This window comes from Neomonachus schauinslandi, chromosome 11 (genome assembly GCF_002201575.2).
Source record: "Neomonachus schauinslandi chromosome 11, ASM220157v2, whole genome shotgun sequence".
Classification (NCBI taxonomy): domain Eukaryota; kingdom Metazoa; phylum Chordata; class Mammalia; order Carnivora; family Phocidae; genus Neomonachus; species Neomonachus schauinslandi.
The window spans coordinates 66,422,271-66,444,008 of NC_058413.1; the positions used below are offsets into that span (position 1 = coordinate 66,422,271).

Here is a 21,738-nt window from a genome sequence, read left to right on the forward strand (position 1 = left end):
ATTTGGATGCCTTTGATTTCTTTTTGTTGTCTGATTGCTGTGGCTAGGACTTCCAATACTTGTTGAATAGCAGTGGTGATAGTGGACATCCCTGCGCATTCCTGACCTTAGGGGAAAGCTCTCAGTTTTTCCCCATTGAGAATGATATTGGCTGTGGGTTTTTCATAGATGGCTTTTATGATATTGAGGTATGTACCCTCTATCCCTATACTCTGAAGAGTTTTGATCAAGAAAGGATGCTGTAGGGGCGCCTGGGTGGCTCAGTCGTTAAGCGTCTGCCTTCGGCTCAGGTCATGATCCCAGGGTCCTGGGATCGAGTCCCGCATCGGGCTCCCTGCTCTGCGGGAAGCCTGCTTCTCCCTCTCCCGCTCCCCCTGCTTGTGTTCCTGCTCTCGCTATGTTTCTCTCTGTCAAATGAATAAATAAAATCTTTAAAAAAAAAAAAAAAAAAAAGAAAGGATGCTGTACTTTGTCAAATGCTTTTTCTGCATCTATTGAGAGGATCATATGATTCTTGTTCTTTCTTTTGTTAATGTATTGTAACCTAATCAAAATTTTAAATGTAGCTTTTTAATAAAGATTATCACATGGTTGCTGAAGAAAAATTGATCCTTACCTTGATGTGATTGTTAAGTAGTCGAACCCTTGGTAATATGTGTTGATTGAGTTCTGTTGTTTATTAGGTGATGCAGTTAATCCTGGAAATACCTTGCTAGTACTTTTTTTTGGGTGAGGGGATTTATGTGTGTTATGTATAGCAAGCACAAATCCTGGTTTGGGATCTAATAAAAACTTTAAATTTTAGTCTTTTAGTATTGTCTAGAAGGTAGTGGCTTTTTTTTTTTAAAAAGGAGATTAAAAACAAAATTTGGAGTTAACTTTAAAACATAGGAAAGCAAATCTTTTTGCCTTATCTTTTTACAAATTGCTTTATAATGTATCTTATTTAAAAATAATACCAAGTGTGGTCTATGTTTTTCTGAAATTATGTAAAAGTTAATTGTTTGCTTCGAAAAAGTATTTTTTACTTACCACAAATTTTTATTAAGATTCCATTAAATATCAAGATCCCTTACTAGATTATATATACCTTACAGAGGTTGAAGTTATATATATCACATCTAGCCCCAAAGTGAAGTTTTTTTAATATTATAGTTTTTACTTTAAGGAAAAGGACTATATAATTATGCCTTTAATTCATGAAGAAAATCAATGATATGTTGGTGGAGACAGCCAGTAGGCCGCTTGAAGTATGAGTCTAGATTCAGGAGAAGTGTGATAGTCATAAAAGTAAGATTGGAAGTTTTCTTCTTAAAGGTGGTCATTGAGGCTATGTGAGAAGATTGTAATGTAAAAACCCAGAATAAGAAGAATTCTGAGGGTAGAAAGTGGGAAACAGCAACATTTAAGTTGTCCATTGTGATATGTGTACAGGTAATACTTTTTAATAAAATCAGTAATAGAGGGGCACCTGGGTGGCTCAGTCGTTAAGCGTCTGCCTTCGGCTCAGGTCATGATCCTGGGACCTGAGATCGAACCCCGCATCGGGCTCCCTGTTCAGCGGGAAGCCTGCTTCTCCCTCTCCCACTCCCCCTGCTTGTGTTCCCTCTGTCGCTGCCTCTCTCTCTGTCAAAAAATAAATAAAATATTAAAAAAAAAAATCAGTAATAGAGTGGAAGATACAAAATATGGAAGGTTAGCAGTGTTTTTTTTCCCAAATTAGCAAGTAGTGGTAGTTCTAATTTTTAAATCTTTAAAACTTAATTTAATAATGAAATTTTTACTCAGAGATTATATATTTTGTACTCAATTGTGTAACCAGTTTTTCCAAAGCATTTAATGAGGTAAGAACATACAGTGTAGTTATGAACACAAACACATATATATAATGTGCATATGTACAGATACATAAGTAAAGATATATCTATCTTCATAAGTATGTCTTCATCTATACGGTTTAACTTTCTTTCCTTCCTACTTTTTTCCTCCCTCTCTCCAATCCATCCATCCATCCATCCATCCATCTTTCCCAGTCTCCCTCCTTCCCTTTACAGAATTAGGCATGCTTTGCCAGCTAGTTCCTGACACCTTGTAAGAGGGCAATTTACTTAAATCTTAATCGTATCACTGTGGGATTCTGAGAAGACTTTGAAGTTGTTTCCAGGGTTGCTTAAAAAATTTGTGCCACAAAGAACTGTGATCATAGTAACTCAGCAGTAAGCATTGGTAACATCTAGTTTATCCCTAGGTGGGCTGTTAAGAACTAGTCTTCTCTTTCTTTTTCTAGGAAGTGCTTTGTTTGTGGTTCAGAAAGTTGTTTTGATGGATTTTGTTTTGTAGAATTGCTGTGGAATTTGCTTTGATATTTAGTATTAGTTTAGATAAGTTAAAACTGTGGGGTGCTCAAACATGGGCATGGATTAAAATACCAAAATTGCATACTTATTCTAAGCATACTCAGGGTTTGAATTGTTAAATTATACTGTTGTAGTTATGAAACTCCTAGGCAGATATGACCAGAATAAATGAACTCTATAATATGTGAATAAAATACCATGAATTTGGCTTATAAATTCTTGACATATTCATGTTTCAGTGTCATGTTATCTTCACAGGAAGAAAATTTAAATTACCTTGTTGTCTTCTGAAAAGTTTACTCTCTTTTATCTGCTGTATATAACCGTATATGATCATGAACTCTTGCTCTTATTTTATCTGTTCCTGTACCTTATTTAAGGCACTATTTTTTTTTACTGTTCTAAAACATTCTGGGAGATGAAAATTTATTCTGTCTTGATAGACTTTCTGAGATGATTAAGTAGTATCTCTTAGTAAGCCATTACAATTGTTAGGACCTTCCACTTTGTTTTTCTTTAATCTGTAATTTCTGCTTTTTTGTAGAACACAAAACATATATAGAGAGAGAGGGAGAGAGAGAGAAGGAGAAAGAATATATAAACATTTAGAATTTAGAAGTTATACCATGCCTGCTATACTCCCTAATAACCTTAGTTATGAAATGTGTTACATATAGTGTCATTCAAAGTTTCAGAAGGTTAGCCAAAGAATATATACATTAAGGTTTCTAGAAAAAGAAAAGAAACATTATTGTCCATCTAATTAGATACGATAATGTTGTTAGAAGATAATAAAATTTAGAATTTCAGCAGAGTATAAGGATACCTTTTAATCTACTGAGGTGTTAAGAAAATATAATTATTTTAGCATTTTCCTGTGGGAATAATGATACTCTTATTACACAGAGTTCTTAAACAGTGGTTCTTAATACCTTTTTAGGTAGTACCCCTTGCTGTGCACAGCCCCTTAAATTTTGCATACAAGTTGAAGAGCTTCACCCCTTCCCGTATCAAAAAAAAAAAAAAGTTTATTTGTGGTTCACTGAGCTTCACCTATCTCTCTATCCAGTGATTCCCAAAAGAATGGGAATCACAGTCTTCTGTGAAATTTAAAACGCTATTGTTCTTCTTGGCCCTAGCCCTTCCTAGTTAGGCCTAGGCCACCTTTTGTTCTTATTGGCACCTCCTTCCCCATCACTGTTGTAGTAGTATTTTAATAGGTAACTTGGTTTCCGCAGAGAATTTACTCAACTAAGAAGGGAGTGACCTGTTTGTCCTCAGCTAGAGATAGTCAAGTGGTAAATAATAAAATGGCATTTAATTGACTTACCAGTGTCTTGTGATACAGAACATCCCTGGAGAAGTGATAAAATAAATCAATATTCTGATATTCTACACTTACCAAATTGACACTGGAGCTGAGGTTGAAGACAGCACACCAGGGAAACCTGCCAAGAAGAGTCTGCTATATAATACAGCACATTATGCCCTCTACAGATACTGTTTTTTCATTCTTGAGGCTATTAGTTCTGGGTTGGAATTCAGATAAAGCTGGGAAGGAGGTGCTCTTCTTCATTATTTAAAACAATAAATTGAAACTCAAGACCAGGATAGGATGTAATTCAATAACAATACATCCTCTGCTTTTTCCCAGTAGTAAGAGTGTGTCAGGGCTTTACTCATTCTCAAAGCACAGAAGCCTGTTAGGATATTGTATTAAACAAGTCATTGCAGAATATAAAGGTAAGTTAGTAAGGGACAGATTATCTGCCATTGAAGCAGTGCTTTGGAAAGAACATGAAACTGGGTGGCTCAGTCGTTAAGCATCTGCCTTCAGCTCAGGTCATGATACCAGGGTCCTGGGATGGAGCCCCGTATCAGGCTCCCTGCTCAGCGGGAAGCCTGCTTCTCCCTCTCCCACTCCCCCTGCTTGTGTTCCCTCTCTCACTGTCTCTTTCTGTCAAATAAATAAATAAAATCTTTAAAAAAAAAAAAAAGAACATGGAACTGACTCCTAATTCCAACTTGTCTTTGCTACTTTTGTATTTGTAAGGAAATCACTTAACTTTTCTGATTTCTCGGTTTTCCGTAGAATAAGGATAAAGTATCTACATTATACTTAATAACACTATTAAGAGGATAAAATCTGATTTCAAGTATTGATTATACTTTGTAGATTATTAAATTTTATGCAAATGTAAAATAATCTGATCACATCTTTGCTTGCTAATAAATTGATATCACTAATTTTCCCTCCTGTTTAATGGCTATCTTTTGTGATTATATTTCTATAACATATTATATGTCTCTAGTCTGTTCCTTTTTATAGGGCTGGGTTCCTAGTAACACTTTGTCTGGGAATTCCATAACCATTTGTTTAAGGCCTATTAGATGACAGGTACTATAGCAGGTGTGTGAAAACGTGAAGGTAAACAAGATAATCGTTGCCTGGTAGTTAAAGATAAACAGTTATATTATCAGGTAGAAAATTTGTTGAATTTTAGAATGGAAATAAATTAGTGGAACAAATACATTAGTTCATTTCATAAGGAAATGTATAATCAGGCACTACCACTGAAATTGCAGAGACTTTTGTTTTGGTTTTGTGATTAAGTGTATTGTTTTTTTCTTTTTTTTTTTTAAAGATTTTATTTATTTATTTGACAGAGAGAGACATAGTGAGAGAGGGAACACAAGCAGGGGGAGTAGGAGAGGGAGAAGCAGGCTTCCCCGCGGAGCAGGGAGCCCGATGTGGGGCTCAATCCCAGGACCCTGGGATCATGACCTGAGCCGAAGGCAGACGCTTAATGACTGAGCCACCCAGGCGCCCCTATTTTTTCTTCATATGTAACCAGCTTTTGGTAAGAATAGGTATCACTTGAGAAGGATTTAAGTTTTCTGTGTGTGTGTGACTCTTGGATGTTGATGTTACCCTAATTTTTCTTCATATAATTTACTTAAAATAAGTACTAGTAGAATATCTTTGGTTTAGAATTTGGTAGGAACTGATAAGATCGGTAAAGATTAATAAGAACAGTTTTAATTCATTTGTACAAATCATAGACAAGAAAGCTAAAAGGTCATCTTATCAGTGATTTTTGAATTATTTTTTAGAGGAGCATTAGAATTCTGTTGTCTTGCTGAGGTGTGTTAGGACCTGCTGAGCAGGGTCATTGCCTGCAGGGTTTGGTTCCCTGGGTTTGTCTAGATCTCCTTCCCCCTTTTAACCAGAGTAGGTCCAACATTATGTTTATATGTTGGTGATAAATGTATGTTTTTTTCCTTAAATAGTTTTTATGTTTAAAAATGTAAGTTAGGTAACTAGTCTTGTTCCTCATTTTATTTTTATTTTTTTTTAAGATTTTATTTATTTCACACAGAGAGAAAGATAGAGCACAGCAGGGGAAGCGACAGGCAGAGGGAGACGTAGGCTCCTTGCTGAGCAAGGAGCCTGATGCAGGGCTTGATCCCAGGATCCTGGGATCATGACCTGAGCCAAAGGCAGATGCTTAACCTACTGAGCCACCCAGGCGACCCTCATTTTAATGACAAAATTAAATTACAGAGTACCAGAGAATTAAAGTTAAATGAAACCCTGATATTCAAATTTCAGTTGTTCAGTTAAATTATACTGCCTCCATGTGGCTTAGTGATATTAGAAATCTTATTAAGCCATTTTAAGTAGTGAATAATCCAGATTATATATATGACTGGATCTGACTTCAAGATTTCATTGAAAATGTTAATATGAAGACATGGCATGAAATTTAAGTGAAAATGATTTGATATTGGCACTTTTTTATTTACAAAGTTTTTTTTTAAGTACTAGAAATGTTCGAAATTGAAACTCCAAATACGTTTTTATAATTTTCATTTATTTGAGAGCATGAGTGAGAGAGAAACAGAGAGAGAAGGAGCAGGGGGAGGGGCAGAGGGCAAGGGAGAAGCAGACTCCCCACTGAGCAGGGAGCCAGACATGGGGCTCGATCCTGGGACTCCAGGATCATGACCTGAGCCGAAGGCAGACGCTTAACTGACTGAGCCACCCAGGCGCCCCGTCAAAGTTTTTTTAAAGTTATTTTAACACTGCCTTAAACTCTTAAAACATTAAAGACCTCTTTCCTAAAGAATAGGATGTACTTCATTCATGGTTTTACATGCAGTATAAGTTAAATGAAGTGATTAAGGGCATAAAATTATCCTTTGAGTTTCTACCTTAATTTTCATTAGTTTGATAAATATGCAGTCTCTGTAAAGTGAATGTTAATCGAACATTAATTTGTCTTTTGGCATTAGAAAGTTCACTTAGTGCCTAACTTCTCACTTAACGAAGTTAAAAACAAGGTGATTTAATATGATTTGTAAGGACATCTAATAAACAGTTGCATTGTGTGTAAAATAAATAGAATACCTGATTTTTTTTTTTTTTGCAATAAATGTGCATTGTTTTGGCCTTGACCTTGACATTTTGGCAAGATGAGTTCTTTAGGTTCTTTATTAAATTTAGAATTCTCTAGCATAAATGTAGACTAATGGCAAATGATACTGTTTTTCCTATTAATACATAATGATAATGAAATAGTAATTTTTAAAATAAAGATATAATTGACACATAACATTATATTAGTTTCAAGTGTACAACATAATCATTCAGTAATGGTATATATTGTGAAATGATCACTACAGTAAATCTAGTTAACAATTACAAGGCAAGAGTAATTTTAAATAATTTCCATTAATGACCACTAAATAGAATGTTTAATGACTACTGAACAGAATGACTTTTAGAATCTATTTAGATCCAATTGTTAGGGTACTGAAAACTTACTTCAGTATAATCTGCCCTTTTTCTCAACTCCTCCTGATAATCGTTTTGATTTCTAAAAAAATAATGAAGTGATTATTAAGTCAAATTGATGCTTAATCTCACTCTATCTCTTTTTAAAATTATTTGCAGGAGAGGGCTGCTCACAATTTATATGGCCAACTTGGTAAGTATTTCCTTTTCTTGTTGTTTCTTTTGAAGTTTTCCCATGTGCTTTTTTATCGTTCTTTTTTAAATGGAGTTCCCTTAAAAAAAAAAAAAAAAGGAAAGGAAAGCCACTGAAATTTCAGAAGATCTTCTGTCTCTGTTTTGAAGGATAGTCTTAAATGTTTAAAAGAGCCTTGATGCCGTCTGGTTTATTCCTATCATATATGACTTATTTCCATTTATTTCAGGAGTAAGTGATTACCTGCCTGTGCCCTTCATGACTGTTTTTTTCTTTAAGCGTAGATCTTCATCTTTGATAGGATATATATCTCTATGTATCTCTTTCTCCATATCCTCAATTTCATTTCATACTCTGCTTCTCTTGCCATTTCTTTTGGGAAAATGATTTAAGGATGAGCTTTTATGATGTCATTATTCTTGGACCTTAGAACAACATTGGTCCTATCTCCAAACACTGAGTATATTTAATAACATAATTATCTGGTCTTCTAAATTTCGAAGTTTATAGGAATGAAATCAGTGTTGTCTAGTCTGATATTCTTTATGGTAAATATATAATCAAGATTATATAATTTTCATTGCCAAGTTCATTATTTTTTTTTTAAAGATTTTATTTATTTATTTGAGAGAGAGAGTGAGAGAGACAAAGAGCACAAGAGGGGGGAGCGGGAGAGGGAGAAGCAGACTCCCCGCCGAGCAGGTAGCCCGATGCGGGACTCGATCCCGGGACTCCGGGATCATGACCTGAGCCGAAGGCAGTCGCTCAACCAACTGAGCCACCCAGGCGCCCGCCAAGTTCATTATTTAAAAATGTATTTACAGGGGCTCCTGGGTGGCTCAGTCGTTAAGCGTCTGCCTTCAGCTCAGGGCATGATCCCAGGGTCCTGGGATCAAACCCCGCATTGGGCTCCATGCTTGGCAGGAAGCCTGCTGCTTCCTCTCCCGCTCCCCCTGCTTGTGTTCCTGCTCTCGTTATCTCTCTCTCTGTCAAATAACTAAATAAAATCTTTAAAAAATGTATTTACATGAAAAATTTTTAAAGTTGTTTGATAGAATTAATAGGCAACATTGAAAAATTCAACTAATAAAAAATTATCTGAGGAGAGGTTCTTGAATTCTCTAACAAGGGAATATAGTTCAGAGTTCTATTTAGAAGCTCGTTTCAGGTATAAAATATTAAATTTTTGCTCTGCACTTACCATATGTCCATTACTGTCCTGTCTGCTGATAGACAGGATGGAGATAGTTCTTATATTTATGGAGTTTGCTGCCTAGTGAAGAAGTCACAGTAGAAATAATAATGTTTGAAAAGGACTGGAATATAAATAATAGCATGCTGTGAGAACCATAATATTGACACCAAACTATTGTGGGTGCTGCTCTTCTTTTTCAAGATACTTAAAAATATTTCTGCATAATACTAGAATGGATTTGAGTTTTAATGTGTTTTTTTTTCTTTAACCATGAACATGCTTTTCTATATTACCACATGGTATGTACTTTAATACACAAATACTATCTGTATTTATATACTTAACTTTAAATTCTAAGTAAAGTTTCACAAACTTTTTTTGTGTGTCTTGCCTGGTTTAGGTTGTTAATTCCTGGAGAGATGATCTTTGACTTTGTTTGATATAATCAATGTTGGAGATTGCCCTTAATATATTGTATTTTTTAAGAATAAGCCTTTTATTGAAGGAATCATACATAGATTCATATGCAGCTGTAAGAAATAATAAAGAGATCTCATATACACTCCGTTTCCCCTGTAGTAATAGCTTACAAAACTATAGTAGTATCAAAATTATATTGATGTTGATATTTACTGTAGTCAAGAGAGAGAACCTTTCTTTTATGAGAAGAAACAAAACTTAATTTTGATCCTTTATTAAGGATATTTTAATCATTAACCACAAAATTTTAATGAGATCAAAGGCCTTTTAAACATAGATTTTCACTATGTTTAAAGGAAAGTGAACTTATACATAATATATTCTTGGTATATCAATGATAACCTAATAAGCTTAATTTTCTTAATCTAAATAGGGCCTTTTGTTTATTCTATTACTATAAAACTATTTCTTTAGTAAGAGAGTAGTTGGTGCAGAGTAGGTAAAGATTTAAATATTTTCAGAGACCGAATTCAGCTTTAAGAAATAACTTTGTTCTAGAACTTGATTGTACTGGTTATTAGACTAAGTTAAAGTTGTTGGCTTATAATATCAACAACAATATTTCTAAATGATAGGAGCTTTTATTTTAAAATTATTTATTGTATTTATGTATGTATTTCTGATTTGGAAAGTACAGAAGAGCATAAAAAAAGAAAGTAAAAACCATCCGTAATTTTACCATGTAGTAATTACTACCATTTTAATGTTTTTTATTCCCTTCCTTCTCCTCCAGTGTACGTACATAAATACACAAACAGAGATGCACATTCACATTACATATTATATACCCTTTTTAAAATATTGGGGACATATTATTTTGTGACATCTTTTGTTACTGTGCTGTATAGTTTTTATTGCTCATGATATTAAATAATCATTTTTTGGAGGGTGTACGCCTACCTTTCCACTTCTTGTTATATCTTCATGACAGTGGGTTGGTTTCATACATACACATAAATGCACAGCCCCCCTCAAAATGTTGGGGACAATGAAATAATAACTGTTTGGTTAGTAATAATATCATCTTGTTATTTTTGGCTGTGATAGTTATTGGTCCTTAGTCATTTTAACCAGAAAATTTCAAAGGCATTGGCATGCCTTTGAAAGAGTACAAGATAGAAGAATATGCAGAACTGGCTTCATATTATCTTTATTATCTTTGTCTTTATTTTTATTAGTAAATACTTATTGCATGCACAGCACTTTGCTTAGGTATTGGGACACAAATATAAGCCATTATTCTGTCCTCAAAATTAATTTAGTTGAGAGTACAGGTATACCTATATCTGGATTTAAAATGAATAGGTAATTAATAGTCCAAGATAGTGCATTCATGTCAAATGTGAAATATAGTCTTTCGAACTTTAGAAAAGGAAGTTAGCTTTGGGTAGGAGCAATCAGAAAGTTTTATGAATTACATGGGACTTGAACCTTGAAGAAAGGAGGGGACTTAGAGGCAGCTCCATGTTGGAGATATGTCATTGGTGACCACAGGACAAAATTCTTGCCTTTCCAGGGATTGCCAAGCTGGGGTCAAGGTTTATGAACCAAAAAGGGATAAGAACCATTGAGCATCTACTGTGTTAGACACTGTAAGTGAAATTGGAGTCATTAAAATAAACAAGGTCATATAGTTTCTGCTTCTGGGGGACCTTCTACTTTACTGCGAGAGAAATATGTAAACTAGTGGAAATAAACCTCATTTCTGTTTTTTTGTATTGATAGTTGTCTCAAAACAGAAAACAGTATAGTGTTTTTACTATGCAATTTTGAGTATACATTTTGCTAGTTGTGTTTGTGTTAGTGTTGTAGGGAACAGGTGAAGAGCCAGATAGTCTAAATAAAGGCATTTCTATTCGTGCTTTTGTAATTATTAAAAGATCTTTTCTGGTCTCCCTTATAGTTACACTTATTACCCATGAAATCTGTCAGTAAGCCCTGGCAAGTCTCAGTTATTAGATCATTAGTTTATAGCCTTAAAGATTAACTAGCAGTTTTAATAATTACAAACTTAAGGCAATTGAATTACTACCCGTCTGGGAGTGTTTTTTTGTTATGTGTTTGTTAGCAATTTTGGAAGGAAAAGTGTACAATTTAAAAATAGTATAGTTTTTTAGCTTTTTAGAATTGATAGAGAACTAGTTGTTGACAGGCAAAATATATGAAATGTATAGACAAGGTATAAAATAAAGAATTAAATATTTTCTCTGGCTTCTGCCCAAGATATGGCTCTAAAATGATGGAAATGTTTTCTTGGGGCTAATATACTAGAACCAGTTACCTATAAGAACACCAGATGCTTAGATTCAGCTTTGCCACAGGATTATTTAAAAGAGAACACATAAAAGTTTGCATTGATATAATTTCCCTTTATTATGTTGGTTGTGACAATGACAGGGTCCTAGTCTTTCAAAATTCATTGTATACTGCTAACAGTTATTTAAAATGTGATGTTAGGTGTAGGTCATTTATGTTTAGTTTAATTATAATTTATGACATTTAAAAATCTTCCTATATAGGTCCTTTTGAAAACTTTTCTCTGCAATTTAATTTATGCGGTCAAGCATTCAACAATGCATGCGTTTTAAAATTGTAGGTATATATTTAGTAGGCCTGCTTCTGGCATTTGTGTTTTAATTTTAAATATGCAGTGTCTGTGATTAAAACATCTATATTTGATTTTTCAAACAAGGTTTGAAAATGTTGATTCATATGTTTTCTTGTAAGGCCACTTCAATTTAAGTAGATTTAGCACCTATTTATTATATATCAGTACTGTGCTAGGCATATGAGGATACAAAAGAAATACAAAATGGATTGTAAACTAGTTGGAGAAATTTGACACATGAACTTGAAAGAAAGAAACTGAATTGTGTAAGACTATTGAATCACAGACCTGTACCTCTGAAACAAATAATACATTATATGTTAAAAAAAAAAAAGAAGAAGATAGCAGGAAGGGGAAAATGAAGGGGGGGAAACCGGAGAGGGAGATGAACCATGAGAGACTATGGACTCTGAGAGACAAATTGAGGGTTCTAGAGGGGAGGGGGGTGGGGGATGAATTAGCCTGGTGATGGGTATTAAAGAAGGCACGTACTGCATGGAGCACTGGGTGTTATAGGCAAACAATGAATCATGGAACACTACATCAAAAACTGATGATGTAATGTATGGTGATTAACATAACATAATTTTAAAAAATACTATTAAAAAAAGAAACTGAAAGTATTACAAAAAACAATTATAAACACCCTTTCTCAAATTGCTCCCCTAAGCCTTCCCTCTGCAGCATATGACATCAACCATTCATCCAGTTGCTCAGGCCAGAAACTTAGAGTTCTCACTCTTCTTCTCTTTATACTCTTAGTTCAATCCAGTAGGACATCTTATTCTACTTCTAAAATATATTCTGGATCTTAAAGTGACCCGCCATCTCCACGGTTATAACCGTAGTACAAGCCCTAACATCTCTTTCCTGAGCTACCTTAATAGCCTCACTGGTTTGCATCTTTCTACTCTTGTCTTCCTGTAGTCTCTCTTCCATATGTGGAAGTCAGAGTCATCGGAAATACAGATTACAGCATGTTGTTCTTCTGCTTAAAACTCAGAAGAACCTTCCCTTCCCACTATACACCAAATAAAATTCAAATGCCTTACTGTGGCTTACAAGGCTCTGACTTCTACTTTTTCTTCTCGTTCTTTACACTGGCTTTCTTTCTGTCTCTTGAACACTTGAAGCTTGTTCTTTTCTAGCCTTAGCATTTGCTTTTCTTTTTGTTTGGAAATCTATTTCCCTAAATTTCTTGGCTAACATCTCCTCCTTATATAGTTGACCCATTGTCACCTGCTGAGAAAGCCCTTTCTTACTATCATAGTTAAACAACTTGCCCTCACTTCTCTACTCCGTAACTTGTAATCCTTTTTTTTTCGTGGCATTTATAAGTACTGAAATTGTTTTGTTTGTTATCTTTTTTCCCCTCACTGTGTATAAGCTGCTTAAGGGCGAGGACTCTTGCTTGTTCACTGACATATCTCTAGTATCTGCAAATAGTGCTTAGCATATAGTATATGCTCAATAAATAATTATTGAATGAATGTAGATTGGGAGCAAACACTATTTAAAATGGCAAAGATGAGAGAGAACGATCTTTATATCTGTTCTTATTTCCCTCCTTCCATTAGCCTTAAGACCCAAGTCCTTTAAGCCAACCAAATGACCTTGTTTTCCCACAGGAAATAAACAGAGGAATAATTGGATCTGTCCTCAGCTGAGTTCCTGAACTAGTACATTCCTTTGTATTCCTTCCTGTATGAGTTCTAACAATTTTGGTGTGGAGTCTTATGGGTTTTCCATGTAGAGTATCATGTCGTCTGCGAAGAGTGAGAGTTTGACTTCTTCTTTGCCAGTTTGAATGCCTTTTATTTCTTTTTGTTGTCTGAATGCTGAGGCTAGGACTTCTAGTACTATGTTGAACAACATAGTGGTGAGAGTGGTAAGAGTGGACATCCCTGCCGTATTCCTGACCTTAGGAGGAGAGCTCTCAGTTTTTCCCCATTGAGAATGATATTTGCTGTGGGCTTTTTGTTTATGGCTTTTATGATATTGAGGTATGTTCCCTCTATCCCTATACTGTGGAGAGTTTTAATCAAGAAAGGATTAATGGAGTATTTTATTTTTATTTTTATTTTTATTTATTATTGAGTATGTTATTATTTTGTCATATGCTTTTTCTGCATCAATTAAGAGGTTTATATGGTTCTTCTCCTTTTTTTTGTTAACGTGATGTATCACGTTGATTGATTTGCAGATGTTGAACCACCCTTACAACCCGGGAATAAATTCCACTTGGTCGTGGTGAATAATCCTTTTAATCTACTGTTGGATCCTATTGGCTAGTATCTTGGTGAGAGTTTTGGCATCCATGTTCATCAAGGATGTTGGTCTGTAATTCTCCTTTTTTGGTGGGTTCTTTGTCTGGTTTTGGGATCAAGGTAATGCTGGCTTCATAGATCGAGTTTGGAAGTTTTCCTTCCATTTCTATTTTTTGAAATAGCCTCAGAAGGATAGGTATTAGTTCTTCTTTAATTATTGGTAGAGTTCCCCTGGGAAGCCATCTGGCTCTGGACTCTTGTTTGTTGAGAGGTTTTTGATTACTGCTTCAATTTCCTTGTTGGTTATGGGTCTGTTCAGGTTTTCTGTTTCTTCCTTAAAACTATATTTTCAAGATATGGTATTTACTTTGAATTGATACCATATTTTCTTTCTTTTCTTTTTTTAAAGATTTTATTTGAGAGAGAGTGAGTGGCGAGTGAGCACAAGCACGGGGAGGGGCAAAGGGAGAGGAAGAGGCAGACTCCTCGCTGAGCAGGGAGCCTGTTGTGGGGCTGGATCCCAGACCTTCAGACCATGACCTGAGCCGAAGGCCGCTGCTTAATCAAGTGAGCCACCCAGGCGCCCCATATTTTCAGTACCTATGTGTGTTGTGTTATGTACTTCCAATGCATTGCTTTTGACTTGCTGCATGGTGTGCCAGAATATTCATCCCCTGTATATGTTCTATAATGGTTTTTTTATCTTTTTTTTTTTTTTTTTAAAGATTTTATTTATCTGACAGAGAGAGACAGCGCGAGCAGGAACACAAGCAGGGGGAGTGGGAGAGGGAGAAGCAGGCCTCCCGCTAAGCAGGGAGCCCAATGTGGGACTCGATCCCGGGACCCCAGGATCATGACCTGAGCCGAAGGCAGACGCTTAACGACTGAGCCACCCAGGCGCCCTATAATGGTTTTTTTAAAGATGTAAATCATATACCATAAAATTTACCCCTTTAAATTAATCCAGTGGTTTTTGTATATTCACAAAATTGAGCATCTATCATCACTATCTAATTTTACAATATTTCAGACACTACATTTTACTTGTTCATTCTTCCAGCAGTGGATATCCAAATTGCTTACAACTTCTCAACATCACAGTGTGGTGATGAACATCTTTGTACATGACTGTTTTGTGAATTTTTCTGGGTGTGCATAGATAAAATTGGAGAAGATGGATTTTTAGATCATGTACTTTCTGGTAAAAGGATAGAATGTCTTAGAATGTGAGAAATACCATTATTCTAGTAGTTCATTTGGAGGTAGGAGAGAGTTTTGTCTTGTGCTTCCTTGTCTTGTGTTTCTATTTAAATAATTTGTTTAATCATCTTAGGGATTTTAGAGTTGGACGTTGAACTTTGAAACTATTAGGGACTCTGCTATAAATAACTTGGAGTACTACTACAAGGTCAGTTAGACCAAAGGAGAAAAGTGTAATTTCTCTCTGGGTATAGCTTATCATCATAACTAGTCTTCATAGAACTTTGTTTTCTGTTTGCTTGAGAAAGATAATATAAAATATATATTAGAAAATTGCAAGAGACAAATGCAAAGGACAACTAATAAAAATAAGTAAATCTAAAAGAAGATGTGAAGCAGAATTTTACGAAAGAATATAAATAAAAGAGACAAAGGAAAGGAGTATATAAGAAAGGAAAATACAAGTTACAAAAACAACCCATATAATAAGCATTTGGCTTTCATTGACCCCTGAAGGGGGCTGTAGCTCCTTTTTACTACTGGGTGGGCATGGTCTCTGCTGACACCCCGAGGTGGGGGTAGGGAAGCAGAAGCCTAGTTATTAGCCAGTGGGGATGAAAGTCTTGGTATTTGGTATTCTCTGACTGTACTTGGCATTGGTATTCTCTGACTCTTCCTTATTGGGGGTGTTAGGGTACCCTGTTATAGCTTTGTGAGGGTGGTCATTTGGTCATTGCTGGTGGGGGTTGGGCCACTGGGTTGTTTTTTGTTTCCTTTTTTTTGTGTTTTTGTTTTTTTGTGCGTTTTTTTTGTTTTGTTTTTGTTTTTGTCGTGTTTGGCTGGAGTAGGTTGGTTATTGTCCAAAAGTTTGTGTTTTGATAGACTGCCTTTATCTTGGTCCTTTAGCAAGATAGAGTAGATTTATGTCTGTGCTTATTACCATTTCCAGTTTGCCAGTCTTCTTCAGCTCTAAGACTGAGATATATAAGGCTACTCACCACCATGTCATTCTTTGGATTGTAAGATTTGTAGACGGTCTGCTCTCTTTTCAATTTTCAGTCTTTAATGTTTGTTTTATATCTAATGTCCAGTGTTTTTAGTTGTAATTAGTGGGAGGAATAAGGAAAAGGTGCATACCGGATCTTCCTAGAAGCAGAAGTCCTTCTTCATATTTTTTTTTTGGTAGTCAGAAATAATCAAGCACTTAAGAAAACAAGGCACCAAGATCAAGACCTGGCAGAAACAATAAGCAACAAAACAGACCAGCAGAGACTGTGTATATTGGGATTATCTGAAAATGTTATAAAACTTATATGTTTACTATGTTTAAAATAAAAGATGACTTCTGATGCAGGCTAAATTGGAGTAACAGGGAATAGATTTACCCTTCTTCCTGAAACAACAAAAAAAATCCTGACAAAATAAAAGAAATAATGGTTTTCAATACATTGTACATTAAGTAGTGAAGAATAATGATCCCTGAAAGATTGGAAACTAGCAAGATGAGCCCTGTAATTGCTTTGGCTTAATACCTGGAGAGCATTTCTAGGCCATGGAGAAGGGATGTAAAACTGAAGCAGAGCCTGACTGTGTCCCAGAGTTGACAAGATATAGCCAGGAGTCCAAGGAGACAGAGTTTTGCAGGTAGGAGAGGAGAAAGGTAGAGAGCTCCAGAGATGTGCAGAGGATCCCAGCAAATAGTGAGTTAGTTCTGATTGGTGCATTCATGTGAGGAATCTACTGAGGTTGGGGAAAGAACCAGCCAAACTCATTAGAGGGGAAGAAAAATCCTCTGAGCTCATGCAGGAATGATTACTGTTTCCACCATTAAGAGTGGAAATTTTCATAATTTGCAAGGCATTGTGAAAAATTAGAAGCATTATAAGTCATTAGAAGCATTAAAAGGATTTCACCTCAGAATGGGGCAAAATTAGCCCTAGACTAAATACTGCTCTGGGCCCAACTAAAATCACCACCACCACCACCACCACAACAACAAAACAGCAAAACATGAAAGGACCTGTTTCTAAATGACTGCATCCCAAAATAAATCTAAAGAAAATTATGGGAAAACAAAAATATACAACAGTCAATAAGGTAAAATCACAGTGTCTGGCATACAATGAAAAATTACCAGGCATGAAAAGAATTAGGGAAATGGCCAATAATGATGAGAGAAATCAATCATATGAAACCAACTCAGAAGTGATACCTATGATAGAATTAGTAGACAAAGACATCAAAACAGTAGTTATTTTTTTTTTTAAGATTTATTTATTTATTTATTCGACACAGAGAGAGAGAGATAGAGAGCACAAGCAGGGGGAGCGGCAGGCAGGCAGAGGGAGAGGGAGGAGCAGGCTCTCTGCTGAGCAAAGAGCCTGATGTGGGGCTCAATCCCAGGACGCTGGGATCATGACCTGAGCTGAAGGCAGCCGCTTAACTGACTGAGCCACCCAGTTGTCCCCAGTAGTTATTATTGTATTCCAAATACTCAAGAAGCTAGGAGAAATACTGAACATGTTAAGCAGATATGGAAGGTATAAAAAAAGATCCAAATTAAACTTCTAGAGATGAAAGCTGTAACATCTGAGATGAAAAATACACAGGGTAGGATTAATGGCATGTCAGACCTTGTAGAAAAGATTAGTGAACCTGAAGCCATAGCAATAGAAATTATCCAGAATGAAACACCAAGAGAAAATAAAAAATATGAACAGAGTATTAGTGATCTAATAGGACAACTTGAATTGGCCTGATATGCATACAGAAGTCTCTGTGGGGGGAGGGTCAGTAAAAGCATTTGGAGAAATAATGAATGAAAATGTCTCAAACTTGATGAAAACTAAACCATCATATCCAAGAAGCTTAATGAACCTCAAGCACCCTGGCCACAGGAAGGAAACTAACCATATTTTAGTCATTTAACCCAGTGATAAAGAAAAAATCTTGAAAGCATCCAAAGAAAAGAGAAACATTTTATACTGAAGAACACAGATGATGACAGCAAATCTCTCACTGGGAATAATACAGATCAGAAGACAGTTAAGCAACATCTTTAAAGAACTGAAGAAAAGGAGCTGTCAACCTAGAGTTGTATACCTAGAAAAATATTTTTGAAGATTTTATTTATTATTTATTTATTTATTTATTTGAGAGAAAGAGAGAGCGAGCAGGGGAAGGAGCAGAGGGAGAGGGACAAGCAGATTCCGTGCTGAGTGTGGGGCTCTATCTCAGGACCCTGAGATCATGACCTGAGCCAAAATCAGCCATCAGAGGGCTTAACTGACTGAGCCACCCAGGCACCCCTAGAAAAATATTTTTAAAAAACAAAGATAAAGACTTTTTCAGACATACAGACCTGAAGGAATCATCTTCAGCAGACCTGTAGTAGAGGAAATGTTGAAGGTTGTCAAGAAGTATTCAGGAAAATGGTAACAGTTGGAAATCTAGGTCTACACAAAGAAATGAAGATCACTGGAAATGGTAACTACATAGGTAGGTAAATATAAAAAATAATTTTCTTATACATATATCTCTTTAAAATTATAATTGTAAAAATAATAGCAATGTAGTTTGTGAGGATTATAGCATATGTAAAAGTAAAGTATAGCAACAGTAGTAAAAAGTTCAAGAGGAAAGAATTAAAGTGTGATGTAAGGTTTTATGCTATTTGGGATATAATAATCCTAAATGTTTATGCCCCTAATAAGAAAGCTTCAAAATAAATAAAGCAAAAACTGACAGAACTGCAATGAGAAATACACAGATTCACAACTATACTTGGAGCCTACAACATTCTTCTCTCTTTTTTTTTAAGATTTTATTTATTTATTTGAGAGAGAGAATGAGATAGAGAGCATGAGGGGGGGGAGGGTGAGAGAGAGAGGCAGACTCCCCTCTGAGCAGGGAGCCCGACGCGGGACTCGATCCCGGGACTCCAGGATCATGACCTGAGCCGAAGGCAGTCGCTTAACCAACTGAGCCACCCAAGCGCCCAACAACATTCTTCTCTTAATAATTGATATGCATGGTCAAAAGAAAATCATTAAGCTTATAGAAGTGTTAAATAACACTATTAACTAACTTGATATATAGTTGATATTTTTAGAATTCTCTATCCAACAACAGAATGTACATTATTTTCAAGTGCTATTAAGATTGACCATATTCTGGACTACAAAATAAGTTTCAAAAGATTCAAGTTATACAATTTGTTGTTGGGCCACAGTGTAATTAAATTTGAAACGAGTAAAAGATACTAGAAAATCCACAAATATTTGGAAAGAAATGTACTTCAGAAGATAACAGAAGAGAAACTAGAAAGTGTTTTGATCTGAACAAAAAAGCAAACATAACATATCAAACTTTGTGGTATATATTTACTGCCTATTTAGAGGGGATTTATAGCACTAAATGTCTGTTTAGAAAAAGAAGAAAAGTCTTGAATCAATGACTTCAGTTTCTACTTTAAGAAACTAGAAAAAGAAGAGCAGTTAAACCCAAAGAAAACAGAAGTAAGGAAATAAATATTAGTTTTTTGGAAATAAGTGAAGAGAACTATGAAAACCAAAGAAAAAAAATATACCCAAAGCTAGTTCTTTGAGAAAATGAATAAAATTGATAGATCTCTGGCCAGACTGATCAGAAAAAGAAGATAGAAGATACGAATTACTAATATCAGGAATGAGAGAAGTGATATCAATATACAATATACAGGTATTATAAGTACAATAATCATTGATATTTTCAACAAGGTTAAGTCCATATATTTGACAACTTAGATGAAATGGTTTCATTTCTTGAAAGATACAAACCACCAGAATTCACTCGAGAAGAAATAGATAATATGATCATCCTGTATTTATTAAAGAAATTGGATTTGTAGTTAAAAATCTTTTCCCAAAGAAAATACTGACCTCGATAGCTTTGCTGGTGAGGTGTACTAAAATATTTAAAGAAGAAATAATACCAGTTCTACTCAAACTATATCAGAGAGTTGAAGAGAAGTGATAATCATTCAATGAGGCCAGCATATTTAAATTTTTTTTTTAGTTGAAGTATAGTTGACATATGATACTAAATTAATTTCATCTATACTACATAGTAATTCAGCATTATATAAATTACGAAATATTCAACCATGATAAGTACATTACAGTGTTACTGACTGTATTCCGTATGCTATTTTTTTCATCCCTGTGACTTATTTATTTTATTTTATTTTATTTTTTATTTTTTATTATTTTTTTTTTTTAAAGATTTTATTTATTTATTTGAGACAGAGAGAATGAGAGACAGAGAGCATGAGAGGGAGGAGGGTCAACGGGAGAAGCAGACTCCCTGCCGAGCAGGGAGCCCGATGCGGGACTCGATCCCGGGACTCCAGGATCATGACCTGAGCCGAAGGCAGTCGCTTAACCAACTGAGCCACCCAGGCGCCCGACTTATTTATTTTATAACTGGAATTTTGTAACTCTTAATTCTTCACCCATTTGCCTGTCCCTTCCCTTTGGCAACCATCAATTTGTTCTCTATATTTATAAGTTTGTCTCTCTTTTTTGTTTATTCATTTGTTTTGTTTTGGAGAGTCCACATATAAGTGAAATCATTTGGTATTCGACTTTTTCTGTCTGGCTTATTTCACTTAGCATAATACCCTCTAGGTCCATATTGTCACGAAGAGCAAGATTTCATTCTTTTTTATGGCTGAGTAATATTCCATCATGTGTATATACCCCATCTCCTTTATCCACTTATCTATCAGTGGACACTTTAGTTGCTTCCATATTGCGACTATTGTAAATAACACTGTAATAGACACAGAGGTGCATGTATCTTTTCAAACTGGTATTTTCATTTTCTTCTAGGAAATACCCAGAAGTGGAATTAATGGGTTATATGGTGCTTCTGTTTTTACTTTCTTGAGGAACCTCCATACTGTTTTTCAGGGTGGCTGCACTAATTTATAGTCCTACCAACACTACACAGGGGTTTCCTTTTTTCCACATCTTTGCCGACACTTATTATTTCTTGTCTTTCTGATATGACCCATTCTGACTAGTATGAGGTGAGACCTCATTGTGGCTAAGATTTGCATTTCCCTAATGATTAGTGATGTTGAACATCTTTTCACGTGTCTGTTGGCCATCTGTATGTCTTCTTTGGAGAAATGCCTATTCAGGTCCTCTGCACATTTTAAAATCAGATTATTATTGTTATTTTTTGATGTTGAGTTTTTGAGTTCATTATGTATGTTGGATGTTAACCCCTTATTGGATATATCAATTGCAAATATCTTCTCCTATTCAGTAGTCTGCCTTTTTGTTTTGCTGATGGTTTCCTTCACTGTGCAAAAGCTTTTTAGTTTGATATGATCCCAAATGTTTATTTTGCTTTTGTGCCCTTTGCCTGAATAGACAGATCCAGAAAAATACTGCTAAGGTTGATGTCCAAGAGATTACTGCCTATGTTTTCTTTTAGGGATTTTCTGGCTTCTGGTCTTACATTTAGGGTTTTAATCCATTTTGAGTTTATTTTTATGGATAAGAAAGTGAGCCAGTTTCATTCTTTTGCATGTAGCTGTCCAGTTTACCCAGCACCATTTATGGAAGAGAATGTCTTTTACCCATTGTATATT

General features: G+C 35.3%; 1 protein-coding gene across 2 annotated transcripts in view; it reads left to right on the plus strand.

Annotated features, from left to right (window-relative positions):
• TMEM135 (transmembrane protein 135) overlaps nucleotides 1-21,738 on the plus strand; it is a 285,580-nt gene that overhangs the window by 46,679 nt on the left and 217,163 nt on the right. For both annotated transcript variants that reach the window (XM_044919211.1, XM_044919212.1), the window contains exon 4: nucleotides 7,315-7,348. In XM_044919211.1, coding sequence (XP_044775146.1) covers nucleotides 7,315-7,348 — 34 coding nt within the window. The remainder of the gene's footprint in view (nucleotides 1-7,314; nucleotides 7,349-21,738) is intronic.